At 40.7% G+C, this 15355-nt stretch overlaps 1 protein-coding gene across 1 annotated transcript; it reads right to left on the bottom strand.

Moving 5' to 3' along the window:
• Positions 1–2906: 2906 nt before the first annotated feature.
• Positions 2907–3686, bottom strand: LOC138894281 (uncharacterized). Its single transcript, XM_070178966.1, has one exon. The coding sequence runs from the start codon at positions 3684–3686 to the stop codon at positions 2907–2909; it is 780 nt and encodes a 259-aa protein (XP_070035067.1).
• Positions 3687–15355: the final 11669 nt, after the last annotated feature.

Here is a 15355-nt window from a genome sequence, read left to right as displayed (position 1 = left end):
TCTGAGCGGGATCAACTTTTGGTTGAACAGGACCAAGCCGTTATTTGCCTCTCGGATTTGGAAAGTAAGGTTGTCGAGGCTGTTGTGTTGGAAACTCGTTTGCAGCAAAATGAGCAGGAAGTGGAGACACTTAGACAAGGGATTGCCCCATTGAGGGTCCAATTTAAAGAGGCTAGGGCCAAATGGGCTGAAATCCATAATGCCATTATTGTTGCATCTGATCGTAAGGCTGCCTCTATTGAAAGATTGAACAACTTAGAGGCAACCTTGAAGTCCTAGGCTAAAGAGCTTGCTGCTACAGGGGTGAAATATGCCCAACTGGAAGAGAAGCACAAGAGGACCATCGAGCATAATAAGATTTTTAGTTCTACTGTCCGTGAGCTCGATGTTAGCCTCAAGTCTGTTAGATGCGCCCGGGAAAATATTTTTGTCGAGGTTACTCAACTCAAATACGAACTCAAGCGCAAAGCGGCTTCCCTCGTTATTGAGAAGACTTACGTTGTGTACAACATGAGAAAGAAAACCTTGAAAGAGGCCAAAGCTGGTATCATTGATTTTGATGCCGAAATTTCTAAGGTCCGTGAGCTTGAGTTAGCTGCTAAAAGTTTTCTCCCAGTGAGGTTTGATGCTCCTGGTCCTTCTGGTTTCGGTTCCGAGTTTTCGAGAACTGAAGAAGAATCGGAGGATGATAATGTTGAAGGCCAAACTGGTGAAAACCAAAATGTTGAGCCATTGGTGGATCCATCTACTGCTCCCGGGGACGCAGACACTTCTCTTTCTCCGGATTCCGGAGATACTACAGTTTAGCTTTTATTTTCTTTTTTTCAATTCTTGTATCTATGCCGTTTTGGCACGTTATTGTAAATAGAAACATCTTTTTGTTCAAGTATTTGTTCGAGTCTTTCTTTCATTTGAATATTCATGCAAGTCTTTAACCTTTGCATTTTCTTCCTTTTGCTTAAGAGTTTTGCGCAAGTTTTTCTGTTTGCGTTTTATTATGTAAAACCTGGAGTGTATTTTTCCCGTAGCATTTTGTCTCTGGAAATCAACCCTTTTTCGTGAGGGTTTTTGTAAGTATTTGCGCAAGTTTACTTTTTACGTCCTTTCATATACGGCTTCCGGTGTATTTTCCCCCGAAGACATTTTGATTCCAGGCATGAATTCATATTAAACCAACCCTTTAATGTGAGGGTTTTTATAAGAGAGGGCCCTCTTATGTTTACGGTACTCTTGAAGAGGACGTCTCATGTTCATTACGGCGTTAGCATTTGAAGTAATTGTTTAACTTTCAAATGATGAAGTTGATAAAAACAAAAGGATTTCATTTCACTTTATTCCTTTTTTTTACAAAATGTACATAAGCATTTGCTATGCTGAAAAGAAATTGTCATTACTTGCGACTAATTTGTACAGCTTGTTTCTACGGGGCTGTCCGCACAGTCCCCGATCCCGATGACACAATTTTGTTTTCGATTTTTCCTTCGCGGTTGACGTGGCAATCATTGTATCTTCATATCGTTCCCCCCCAGTGTTCGAATGTGAAGAATGCGAATTAAAACACTGGAAGTCTTGTATCTTCGAAGATTCCACCAATGAATTCCTAGGTAATCCTTAACTTGGTAACATACTTCACTTCCCATAAGGAATTTATGCTATTGAGTGAAGGACTATCTAACAACCCTATAGTGGTTTGCGCTCGTGAATGGTCGGGTAACCTTTGCTCAATAACAAACTTAACTTCCCGGTGAAATTTGCTATAGAGCAAAAGATTACCTAACCATCTCTGAGTGGATCTTTGCTTGGGTGCCTTGCTATTAAATGTCTTATTACTGTTGTCTTCGTAGTATGCTTTATGTTGTTGCCTCGTTAAAAATATTGCAAGAAAAACCTAATTGGGACAAAAACTGAAAGAAGAAAAAAAGAGTGCAGCACATACTTTCCGCTCGGATAATGCTCGTCAGCAATAATATCTTTTGAGGTGCGCCAAGTTTTAGTTGCTAGGCAACTTTTCTCCATTTTGGTTCTCCAATTCATATGAACCTTTTCTGGTGACAGATGAAACCCGGTAGGGGCCTTCCCACATTGGGCCTAACTTTCCTGCGTTGAGCTCTCGGGTGTTTTGAGTTACTTTCCTTAGGACGAAGTCTCTAACTTTGAAATAACGGAGGTTGGCTCTTAAATTATAATACCGCTCCATTCTCTGCTTTTGGGCTGCCATTCTTATATGCGCCAAGTCCCTGCGCTCATCGAGTAGCTCCAAGTTGACTAACATTGCTTCGTTGTTTGATTCTTCATCTGCTTTGAAATATCTCAAGGTGGGATCCCCTACTTCTACCGGGATTAAATACACAAAGGAAAAGGGAGTTTCTTCTGTGCTCGATTTGGCCGTCGTTCGATATGCCCTTAGAACTCCGGGTAATTCCTCGAGCCATGTACCGTTTGCCGCTTTCAACCTTTTCTTGAGGTTTCGAATAATTACTTTGTTCGTTGACTCTGCTTGACCATATGTGCTCGGATGATAGGGTGAAGATGGGATCCTCTTTATTTTTAAATATTCGAGGAACTTTGTAATTTTTTACCGATAAATTGCGGACCATTATTGCATGATATCTCTTTTGGTATTCCAAACCTGCAAATTATATTTTTTCACAAGAAATCCACCACTCCATACTCGCCAATCTTCTGATAAAGAATTGTTTCCACCCACTTAGATAAATAATCAGTCAAAATTAAAAGAAATCTTACCTTTCTGGGAGCTGGCGATAGTGGCACGACAATGTTCATCACCTATTTCATAAACGACCACGGGGATAGAATCGAATGTAAGGGTTCTGCCGGTTGATGCAATAGTGGTGTGTAGCGTTGGCACTTATCACATTTTTGTACGAAGTCTTTGGTATCTTAATCTATACGGGGCCAGTAATATCCTGCTTTACCAGCTTCAACACTAAGGAATCTCCACCTGAATGGTTGCCGCATATCCCTTCGTGAACCTCTCTCATGACATAGTTAGCTTCGGATGCCCCTAAGCATCGGGCCAACGGGCCTTGGAAAGATTTTCTATACAATTGGCCTATCTTGAAGCTATATTGTGCTGCTTTGGCTCGTAGTGCACTGGATTCTTTGGGGTCTTCGGGTACCTTTCTATGCTCGAGATAATCAATAATTTTATTTCTCCAGTCCCAGACCAAATTAGTCGCATTTACCTCATAGTAACCATCTGTATCTAGGACTGAGTTCATCAGTTGTACTACCATCCCGGATTTTGATCCCTTTATTCCCGTCGATGATCCAAGGTTAGCCAATGCGTCTGCTTCTGCGTTATCTTCCCTCAGGATATGAGTAATCGACCATTCCAGAAATCGCGCCAACAAAGCCTGTACCTTTACTACGTATTGTTGCATGCGCTCCTCTTTGGTTTCGAAGGTTCCGTAGACCTGATTTACCACCAGTTGTGAATCGCACTTGATTTCGATGACCTCAGAGTCAAGTACCCATGCCAATTCGAGCCTTGCAATCAAAGCTTCATACTCTGCTTCATTGTTAGTTAAAGGGACTGTTCTAATGGCTTGCCTTAGGGTTTCCCCTGAATGCGTGATTAAGACTATACCAAGCCCGGACCCTTTTATGTTGGATGCTCCGTATGTATATAAGGTCCAAACCCCTGATGCTAATTCGGATACCATTACTGCCTCCTTGGTTGCCAAAGGCAGTAATCCTGGACTGAAATCGGCCACGAAGTCAGTCCATACTTACAACTTAATTGCAGTCCTTGGTTTATATTCTATGTCGAACTCACTCATTTCGATAGCCCATTTGGCTAATCTACGCGAGAGCTCGGATTTATGGAGAATATTCCGTAAAGGAAAAGTAGTCACCACGGCTATCGGGTGGCATTGGAAGTAGGGCCTCAACTTTCGAGCGGCGACTACGAGAGCTAAGGCCAGTTTATCCAAATGTGGGTAGCGAGTTTCTACTCCCGTTAAAATTTTACTAACATAATAAATGGGAGATTGCGTTCCTTCGTCCTCACGGACTAAAACCGCACTCACCGCAACTTCTAAGACTGCGAGGTAGACTAATAATGTTTCACCTTCTTTTGGTCTTGAAAGCAATGGAGGGCTTGGCAAGTATTGTTTCAAATACCTCAAAGCCTGCTGGCACTCCGGGGTCCATTCGAAATTATTTTTCTTTTTGAGCAGTGCGAAGAAACCATGACATTTTTCTGATAACCGGAATATGAACCTGCTCAAAGTTGCCAATCTCCCCGTGAGCCTCTGGACTTCATTCACGTTTGGCAGTTGGTATGGGATATCTTCTATGGCCTTGATCTTATTGGGGTTTACCTCAATTCCCCTTTGTGATACCAGAAATCCCAAAAACTTACCAGAGCTGACACCGAACGTGCATTTCTCGGGGTTAAGTTTCATATTATGCTTCCTTAAGATGTCAAAAGTTTCTTGCAGATGTTTAAGGTGATCACCTGCATTCAAAGACTTAACGATCACATCATATATATAAAATTCCATAATGTTTCCTGTTTGATTTTCAATCATCCTGTTCACAAGCCGTTGATAAGTGGCTCCGGCATTTTTTAACCCGAAGGGCATCACATTATAGCAATATGTACCGAAATTCATTATAAACAAAGTCTTTTCCCGATCCTTTGGGTTCATCTTAATTTGGTTGTACTCGAAATAAGCATCGAGGAAATTCATTAACTCGTGCCCGGCCGTGGAATCATTTGATTGATGTTTGGCAGTGGGAACGAGTCCTTCGGGCACACCTTATTAAGATCTTTAAAATCTACACACATGCGATATTTATTGTTCGTCTTAGGACCTACTACTACATTGGCTAACCAGTCTAGATATTTTACCTCTCGAATTGAGCCGATGTTAAGTAAACGAGTTACCTCTTCTTTTTATTCTTGGCTTCAGCAATAGGGCATTTCTTTTGTCTTACCTGAGGTATGGTGGGGTCCAAACTTAACTTGTGCATGAATACGTCCGTCGGGATACCTGTCATGTCCTCATGTGACTATACAAAACAATCAACATTAAATTTAAGGAATTTAATAAAGCCAAGCCTGAGTTCCAGGTGCACTCCTGTCCCCAAGTAGAACTTCCGTTCTAGGAATTCTTCGAACAATGAAACTTGCTCAAGCTCTTCCGCTGTATTTCGTTGCATATGTCTCTTCTGGAACCTTGAAATATCTCGGCATCTGATAATATTTCGATGCCTCTATCCCCGTGCTAACTTCATCTAGTTCGGGAGCAGGTGTCGGTTCCTGTAATTGCTATGTCGTGCATTCCTTTCCTTTGCTGTTGGAGACTGAAATTGCATTCATCTCCCTTCCGCCGGTTGGTCACCCCTTATCTGCTTAATTCATTCGGGTGTTGGAAACGTCAACAATTGATGATATGTTGATGGTATAGCTTTCATCTCGTGTAACCATGGCCTTCTTAGAATGATGTTATATCCCATATCACCATCTACTACTTCGAAGAGAGTTATTTTCATTACTCCTTCGATGTTTGTGAGTAATAAAATTTCTCCTCGAGTTGTCACGCTCGCGAGGTTGAATCCGGCGAGGAGCTTTATGGAATAATACTTTCGGTGAGTTTACCTTGCTCTAATACTCTTCATTGTACGATATTAGCCGAACTTCCTGGATCTACTAGAACACGTTGCTATGGGTTATTGATACTTTGCTATGGGTTATTGATACTTTCGATATGGGTTATTGATACTTTTGCTATGGGTTATTGATACTTTCATCTTCTTTGCTGCCGAAAAGGTAACCCCATTGATCTCGTTCCCTCCGAAGATCATGTTAATCGTTTGGCGTGAGGGATCTTCTTATCTCGGTCACTCAAGAATTCTATGGGGTGACCATTCTTCAATAATGTTGTCACTTCTTCCGTAAGATGTCGGCAGTCCCCTGTCTGGTGGCCATTCGTCCCGTGGTATTTGCACCATAAGGTTGGATCCCTCTTACTGGGATCAGATCTCATTGGTTTCGGGAACCGTGCTTCTGTGATGTTTCTCATGTATGACACCAACTCCACTATACTGACATTGAAGTTGTATTCCGACAACTTGGGGTTAGAAGGATCCCGTGACCCTAACGCTTCTTTATCCTACAGTGATCTATTATTCCGACCGCGGTCCATTTTTCTACTAACGGCGGACCTGTCCGTAGTCCGGAAGCTTCTGTCTCGGCCCTCGATCCGTTCATAGGGCAAAAACCGACCTCTCGAAGTTCGTCTATCCATGTCGTAATCGTCTTTTAATTTTTCTCTATTCTACTCTCGTCCTTTGGTAGACGATAGAAAACCAATCTGATCATCTTCGATCCTTATCTTTGACTCGTACCGGTTGTGGACATCCGCCCAAGTTGTTGCTTGAAACTCAGGCAGGCTTTTCTTCAGTTTTCGGGAAGCGTCTGAACTTCTCGGATTCAATCCCTTAGTGAATGCTTCAGCCGCCCATTCATCCGGGACAGCTGGGAGCAACATTCTCTCCTTGTGGAATCGGGTATCGAATTCTCGTAGTAACTCATACTCTCCTTGCGCCTGTACTTTTCTGGCCCCGGCATGAGCCTTGATGAAAGAGTCCGCGAGTATCTCAAAGGAGTCTATAGAGTGCTCGGGTAACAGTGAATACCACGTCACGGCTCCCTGTTAGAGTTTCTCCAAATTTCTTCAGCAAAACAGATTTAATTTCGTGAGGAGTTAAATTATTTTCTTTCACCGCCGTTATGTAGGTGGTAATGTGCTCTTGAGGGTCTTAAGTTCCGTCGTACTTTGGCACATCGGGAATTTTGAACCGCTTCAGGATTAATTTTGGTGCCGCACTTGGCTTGTATATGCAAGGATCAATTTAATCGCACGACTGTCTAGGCCCCATGGTGAGCGCCAAACTGTTTGACCATAAAATGATACAACTGAATTTATATGTGGTTTCTAGATAAGTGAATTAATTTGATCCTGAAATAATAAAATAATTGAATAATTATGCAATACTTATCCTTTAGATGGAGACAAAATAATAGAAACATCAATTCCGGGAATAGGGTTTCTGGGCACAACAACAATAGAATCGAAAAGCAAGAAGATAAGATTGTATTAAACTTTGAATAGAATATAGCATAAGTTTGTAAGAAAATTTGCGTCCCTTACAATGATAACTGAGCTCACTATTTATAGCTATGTCTAGGGTAGGAGGTCCTAGGATCGTGCCCCTCTTTTAATGTCAATTATGAGGGTCATTGATAAAGATGTAATAGTGAACATAAATGCCAAATTCCCTGTAACGGGTAATCGTTCTTAATGCCACGGAATATTCTCTATTAAATGCTAACAGGCAAAGAGTATTTATCACATCTTTATGAGCGTTATTCTTTCTGGTGACAAACGGAATAGCTGCCTTCGGTCTTAGTCATACCCCCGTCTTGGGTTCCACGTGTCCCTCTTTTGGGCCATCATATTTTACCCTCTACAGTAGCGTCTGTAAAATATTTGTTTCTATGATATATACGATATACAATGTGATATACACATGTCACATGTCCCATTCATAGTCGTTCAATCCAACCAGCAAAAGAAGATGAATAAAAAAAAAAGAGGTGAAAAAGAAAATTGAAATTTGCCTTTTCTCTTTTTTCTCTTGGTTTTTACTTTTTGGAAGGAGATATATCTTGGTTTGATTTTGGGAATTTAGTTACTAGTTTCTATACACGTACGTTGCACGTGTGTCCTTATCATATAAAATAGTACAAAATGTTTAAAATGACATAAAAAAAATGCAAATTTTGTTTAAGTTGGGTAACGGGTATTGGGTCGGGTCAGTATAAAAATTAAACCCGGATGGACCACATAACTTAAATGTCTTCCACGTGGCCCTTCCATAAACTTGGGGGTATATTTGTTTAATAGTAAGACGGCAGGGGTATTATTGATCGATTAGTATAACAGAGTATAACTTTAAACACAATTCGATAGTATAAGGATATTTTTGACCCTTCTCAATTAAAAAAAATCTTTTCAATTGAATTCATGATTTGTCGAATACTTTATTCTTTTGTTAGTTAATTATGTCATCAAAATACTTTTAGAAACCGCAAATTTTGTGCATTTGCATCTATATGCTTATCTCATTTGAGTCATCTGTGCACTTTTTCTTTTGACCCATTCTAATGTTTAATTAACTTTTAGTAGTGTATGTGCTGACGTTTCAATAAATACAAAGGCTGATAAATATATTCTTCTTACATCTTAAATTACCTGAGTGATACTTACACAATGAGAGGAATTACAGAGGAAACTAGGCATAAGCAAGGGATACATACATTTCGTAATTGTCCTTTGGCTTCTTTATTTTCTTGTTATTGAGGTTATCTAACCATGATTAATATCACATATTGTTCTTTCGGATAATTATATCCGTTTTTAGGCCCCGTTTGTTCATTTTTATTATTAAAAAAAATTTTAAAAATGTGTTTGTTTATGAAATTTTGCAAGTTTTTTAAAAAAAATTCGAAAATGAGTTTTTCAAAAAAAAACCTTTTCAAAAATTTCAGAATTCTTTTTCCCCACTCGTAAAACTGCAACATTTTTTCTAGTGAAATGCATGTCCAAATATAAATTCAAATTTCAAATATCATTTTTCAGCTTAACTCCAAATACTTTATTTTTTTGAAAAATTATAATTTTTATGTCTAAACGCCTACTTAATTTGCAATGAAGACAGGGCATTAGTCATTTAAGTTCTTTATGAAAATATTCTCTTTTGTTGGTGTCACTTTATTGTTGTCAACAAATCTTTTATGTTTTGACTAAGTTTTATTTTAGTGAGAGATATCAATATCAATAAAAGTTTTTGTCATGACAAGCAACTAAAATGTCACAATAAAACATGCTCCAAGAACACCGTGTATAAAGAAGCATTAGGTGAAATATAACCTAGCTATCACAGGTCTGCGCCTCATAACATCAAAATAATGTATCCAACGCCACATAGCTTACAGAATTCACCATTTAAGTTTGCATTTTTTTTTTGCTTTTTTATGTCATTTTAAACATTTTGTACTGTTTTATATGATAAGGACACACATACAACGTACGTGTTTAGAAACTAGTAACTAAATTCCCAAAATCAAACCAATATATATCTCCTTCCAATAAGTAAAAATGAAGAGAAAAAAGAGAAAAGGCAAATTTCAGTTTTCTTTTTCGCCTCTTTTCTTTTTATTCATCTTCTTCTTTTGTTAGTTGGATTGGACTATGAATGGGACATGTGACATGTGTATATCACATTGTATATCGTATATATCATAGACACATATATTTTACAGACGCTACTGTAGAGGGTAAAATATGCTGGCCCAAAAGAGGGACATGTGGAACCAAAAATGGGGGTATGACTAAGACCGAAGGCAGCTGTTTCATTTGTCACCGGAAAGAAAAACGCTTATAAAGATGCGACAAATACTCTTCGCCCGGTAATATTTAATAGAGAATATTCTATGACATTAATAACGATTACCCGTTACAGGAAATTTGGCATTTATGTTCACCGGTGCATCTTTATCAATGACCCTCATAATTGACATTAAAAGAGGGGCACGATCCTAGGACCTCCTTCCCTAGACATAGCTATAAATAGTAAGCTCAGTTATCATTATAAGGGACACAAATATTCTGGAAACTTATGCTACATTCTATTCAAGTTTAATACAATCTTGTCTTCTTGATTTTCGATTCCATTATTGTTGTGCCCGAAAACCTTGTTCCCGAAATTGTTGTTTCTGTTATTTCGTCTCCATCTAACGGCTAAGTATTGCATTATTCTTCAATTGATTATTTCAGGATCAAATTAATTCATTTGTCTAGAAATCACGTATAAATTCAACTATACCGTTTTACGGGTAAACAGTTTGGCGCCGATTAAATTGATCCTTGCCTTTTTTACTAATGTGTTTTGATTATTTTGTCTTAGAAAAAAAATCATAAGAAATGGCAGATAATGTTGTTGACAACACATACAATCCCGAGATTCGAGGGGATCAACCTCATTTCGAGAACTCAATCAGTGACACCCACAATGAGGGGAATGACGCCACACCGGTGCATGACATGCAATATCATAGACATGTTCGGGGGATAACTCCCGATGATGCTGAGGAGGAACATGTCATTGACGCGGTAAGGGTCTTACAAGAGAAACTTGCGATCATTCTAGACCACTTCACGCGATAGGATAAGGTTATGATGGAGTTGAAGCAGGCGCTGTCGGGGGCTTCGAATAATGAGAATAGACGAGATCTGATTCTTCCAGGTGCTCCCGCGAATCAAACAATGCAGAGGGTCAACAACAACACTCATAGGGGCGAAGTTGGCTCTGACGGGGTTGGGGGGAGCGTATCCGGCCTAAATAACAAGAACGATCCTTTCAATAATGAATTTTTATGGTTTATGAGGGAAGTAAACTCCCGCATGGACCAAATCCTGGGCGCGCCACCAGTGCTGAAAGGCCCAAACTCAAAGAAGTATACTCAATTGCCATACAAGCCAAGTGCGGCGCCAGAATTAATCCCGAAGCGGTTCAAAATGCCCGATGTGCCAAAGTATAATGGAACTTAAGATCCTCAAGAGCACAGTACCACCTACACAACGGCGGTGAAAGGAAATGATTTAGCTTCTCACGAAATTGAATCTATTTTGCTGAAGAAATTTGGAGAAACGCTTATGAGGGGAGTCTTGATGTGGTATTCACTGTTACCCCGAGCACTTCATAGACTCCTTTGAGATGCTCGCAGACTCTTTCATCAAGGCTCATGCCGGGGCCAGATAAGTACAGGCCGAAAAGGCTGACATATCCAAAATTGCGCAAGGAGAGTCCGAGTTACTAAAAGAATTCGTTATCCGATTCCAGAAGGAGAGAATGTTGCTCCCAGCTGTCCCGGATGAATGGGCGGCTGAAGCATTCACCAAGGGATTGAATCTGAGAAGTATAGATACTTCCTGAAAATTGAAGGAAAGCCTGCTTGAGTTTCAAGCAATGACTTGGGCGGATGTCCACAACCGATGCGAATCAAAGATAAGGATCGAAGATGATCAGGTTGGTTTTCCATCGTCGACCAAAGGACAGGAGAAGAATAGAGAAAAATCAAAAGATGATTACGGCATGGATAGATGGACTTCGAGAGGCCGGTTTTTACACTATGAACGGACCAAGGGCCGATGCAGAAGCTTCTGGACAGTGGACACCATTGACAGAAGGACGGATCGTGGTCGGAAAAATAGATCACTGCAGGATAAAGAAGCGTCAGGGTAACAGGGATCCTTCTTACCCCAAGTTGTCGGAGTATACCTTCAATGTCAGTATAGTGGAGTTGGTGTCAGCCATGAGAAACATCAAAGAAGCACGATTCCCGAAACCAATGAGATTTGATCCCAGCCAAAGGGATCCCAACTTATGTTTTGATTACCATGGGACGAATGACCACTGGACAGGGGACTGCCGACACCTCAGGGAAGAAGTGGCAACATTATTGAGGAATGGTCACCTCAGAGAATTCTTGAGTGACCAAGCTAAGGACAATTATGGTCGTAACCGGGACAATGCGGAACCCTCGAAAGAAGTAGAAGATCCCCTACGCCAAATGATCAACATGATCTACAGAGGGAATGAGATCAACGGGGTCACCTTTTCGGAAGCAAAGAAGACGAAAGTATCAATAACCCACATCAAAAGGCTCTGGGAAGACGATATCACTTTCATGGGGGAAGACGCAGACGGATTGCTGCTACCACAAAATGACGCAATGGTAATTTCGTAAAATGTGCTAGATTTTAAGATTAAACGTGTTTTAGTATATCCAGGAAGTTCGGCTAATATCATACAATGGAGATTATTGGAGCAAGCTAAACTCATCGGAAGCATTATTCCGGCTACAAAGCTCCTCGCTGGATTCAACCTTGCTAGCGTGACAACCCGAGGAGAAATTTTATTACTCACAAGTGCCAAAGGAGTAATGAAAACAACTCTCTTTGAAGTGGTAGATAGTGATATATGATATAACATCATTCTAGGAAGGCTATGGTTGCACGAGATGAAAGCTAAACCATCAACATATCATCAATTGCTAAAGTTTCCATCACCCGAAGGAATTAAGCAGATAAGGGGTGACCAACCGGCGGCAAGGGAGATGAATGCAATTTCAGTCTCCAGCAGTAAAGGAAAGAAATGCGCGACATAGCAATTACAGGAACCGGCACCTGCTCCCAAACTAGATGAATTTAGCCCGGGGATAGAGGCGTCAAAATATTATCAGGTCCCGAGATATTTTCACGTTCCTTGATGAATTCCTAGTGGAAGAGCTTGAGCAAGTTGCATTGTTCGAAGAATTCCTAGAAAGGAAGTTCCACTGTCTGGACAGGGTTGTACTCGGAACTCATGTCTGACTTTATTAAATTCCTTAAATTTAATGCCGATTGTTTTGCATGGTCGCATGAGGACATGACAGATATCCCGACGGAGGTATCCGTACACAAGTTAAGTTTGGACCCCACCATACCTTCGGTAAGATAAATGAAATGCCCTATTGCCGAAGCCAAGAATAAAAAGAAGAGTTAACTCGTTTACTTAATATCGGCTCAATTCGAGAGGTAAAATATCCATACTAGTTAGGAAATGTAGTAGTAGTTCCTAAGAAGAACAATATGTTTCCCATGTGTGTAGATTATTAAGAATTTAATAAGGTGTGCCCGAAGGACTCGTTCCTACTGCCAAATATCGGTCAAATGAATGATGCCACGGTCGAGCACGAGTTAATGAGTTTCCTCGATGCTTATTTCGGGTACAACCAAATTAAGATGAACCCGGAGGAAAAGGAAAAGACTTTATTTATAACAACTTTCGTTACATATTGCTACAATGTGATGCCCATCGTGTTGAAAAACGCTGGAGCCACTTATCAACGACTCGTGAAAAGGATGTTTGAAAATCAAATAGGAAAAACTATGGAAGTTTATATAGACGATATGCTCGTTAAGTCTATGAATGCAGATGATCACCTTAAACATCTGCAAGAAACTTTTGACATCCTAAGGAAGCATAATATGAAACTTAACCCCGATAAATGCGTGTTCGGTGTCAGCTCTGGTAAATTTGTGGGATTTCTGGTATCGCAAAGGGGAATTGAGGTAAACCCCAATAAGATCAAGGCTATAGAAGACATCTCAGACCAACTGTTAAACGTGAAAGAAGTCCAAAGGCTGACGGGGAGATTGGCAGCTTTGAGAAGGTTCATTTCCCGGTCATCAGAAAAATATCATCGTTTCTTCGCACTGCACAAAAAGAAAAATAATTTCGAATGGACCCCGGAGTGCCAGCAGGCTTTGAGGGATTTGAAAAAAATACTTGTCAAGCGCTCCATTGCTTTCAATACCAAAATAAAGTGAAACATTGTCAGTCTACCTCGTGGTCTCAGAAGTTGCGGTGAGTGCGGTTTTAGTCCATAAAGACGAAGGTACGCAATCTCCCTTTTATTATGTTAGTAAAATTTTAACGGGAGTAGAAACTCACTACCCACATTTGGAGAAACTGGCCTTAGCTCTCGTAGTCACCACTCGGAAGCTGAAGCCCTACTTCCAATGCCACCCTATAGCCGTGGTGACCACTTTTCATTTGAGGAATATCCTCCATAAGCCTGAGCTCTCAGGTAGATTGGCCAAATGGGCCGTCGAAATGAGTGAGTTGGACGTAGAATATAAACCAAGGACTGTAATTAAGTCGCAAGTATTGACTGACTTCATGGCCGATTTCAGTCCAGGATTACTGCCTCTGGTAACCGAGGAGGTAGTAATGGTATCGAAATCAGCATCAGGGGTTTGAAACTTATTTACGGACATAGATTCCAACATAAAATGGTACGGTCTTGGTATAGTCTTAATCACGCCTTCAGGGGAAACCCTAAGGCAAGCCATTAGAACAGTCCCTTTAACTAACAATGAAGTAGAGTATGAAGCTTTGATTGCAAGACTTGAATTGGCATGGGGACTTGACTCTGAGGTCATCGAAATCAAGTGCGATTCACAGCTGGTAGTAAATAAGGTCTATGGAACCTTCGAAACCAAAGAGGAGCGCATGCAACAATACGTAGTAAAGGTACAGGCTTTGTTGGCGCGATTTCGGAAGTGATCGGTTACTCATATACCGAGGGAAAATAACGCAGAAGCAGACGCATCGACTAATCTTGGATTATCGATGGGGATAAAGGGATCAAAATTCAGGACGGTAGTACAACTGATGAACTCAGTAATGGATACAGATGGTTGCTATGAGGTAAATGCGACTAATTTGGTCTGCAACTGGAGAAATAAAATTATTGATTATCTCGAGCACGGAAAGCTACCTGAAGACCCCAAAGCATCCCATGCATTACGAGCCAAAGCAGCACGATATAGCTTTAAGAGAGGCCAATTGTATAGGAAATCTTTCCAAGGCCCGCTAGCCCGATGCTTAGAGGCATCAGAAGCTAACTATGTCATGAGAGAGGTTCACGAAGGGATATGCGGCAACCATTCGGGCGCAGATTCCTTAGTGTTGAAGTTGGTGAGGGTAGGATATTATTGGCTCGCATGGAACAAGATTCCAAAGACTTCGTACGAAATTGTGATAAGTGCCAAAGCTACACACCACTGGTGCATCAACCGACAGAACCCTTACATTTAGTTATGTCCCCGTGGTCGTTCATGAAATGGGGGATGGACATCGTCGGGCCACTACCGCATGCTCCCGGAAAGGTAATTTTTTTTTAATTTTGACTGAATATTTTTCTAAGTGGGTGGAAACAGGTCCTTATCAGAATATCGGCAAGCGCGGAGTGGTAGATTTCTTGCTGGAAAATATAATTTGCAGGTTCGGAATACCAAAAGAGATATCATGCGATAATGGGCCATAATTTATTGGTGCAAAAATTACAAAGTTCCTCGAAGATTTAAAAATAAAGAGGATCACATCTTCACCCTATCATCCAAGCGCAAATGGTCAAGCAAAGTCAAAGAACAAAGTGATTATTCAAAACCTCAAGAAAAGGTTGGAAGCGGCAAAAGGTAATTGGCCCGAGGAATTACCCAAAGTTCTATGGGCATACCGAATGACGGCCAAATCGAGCACAGGAGAAAATTCCTTTTCCCTTGTGTACGGTGCAGAAGCTTTAATCCCGGTAGAAGTAGGGGAACCCACCTTGAGATATTTTCAAGCAGATGAAGAATCAAACAACGAAGCAATGTTAGTCAACTCGGAGCTACTCGATGAGCACAAGGACTTGGCATATATAAGAATG

This window comes from Nicotiana tomentosiformis, chromosome 6, assembly GCF_000390325.3.
Source record: "Nicotiana tomentosiformis chromosome 6, ASM39032v3, whole genome shotgun sequence".
NCBI classification, from domain to species: domain Eukaryota; kingdom Viridiplantae; phylum Streptophyta; class Magnoliopsida; order Solanales; family Solanaceae; genus Nicotiana; species Nicotiana tomentosiformis.
This window is presented reverse-complemented; position numbering and strand designations above follow the sequence as displayed.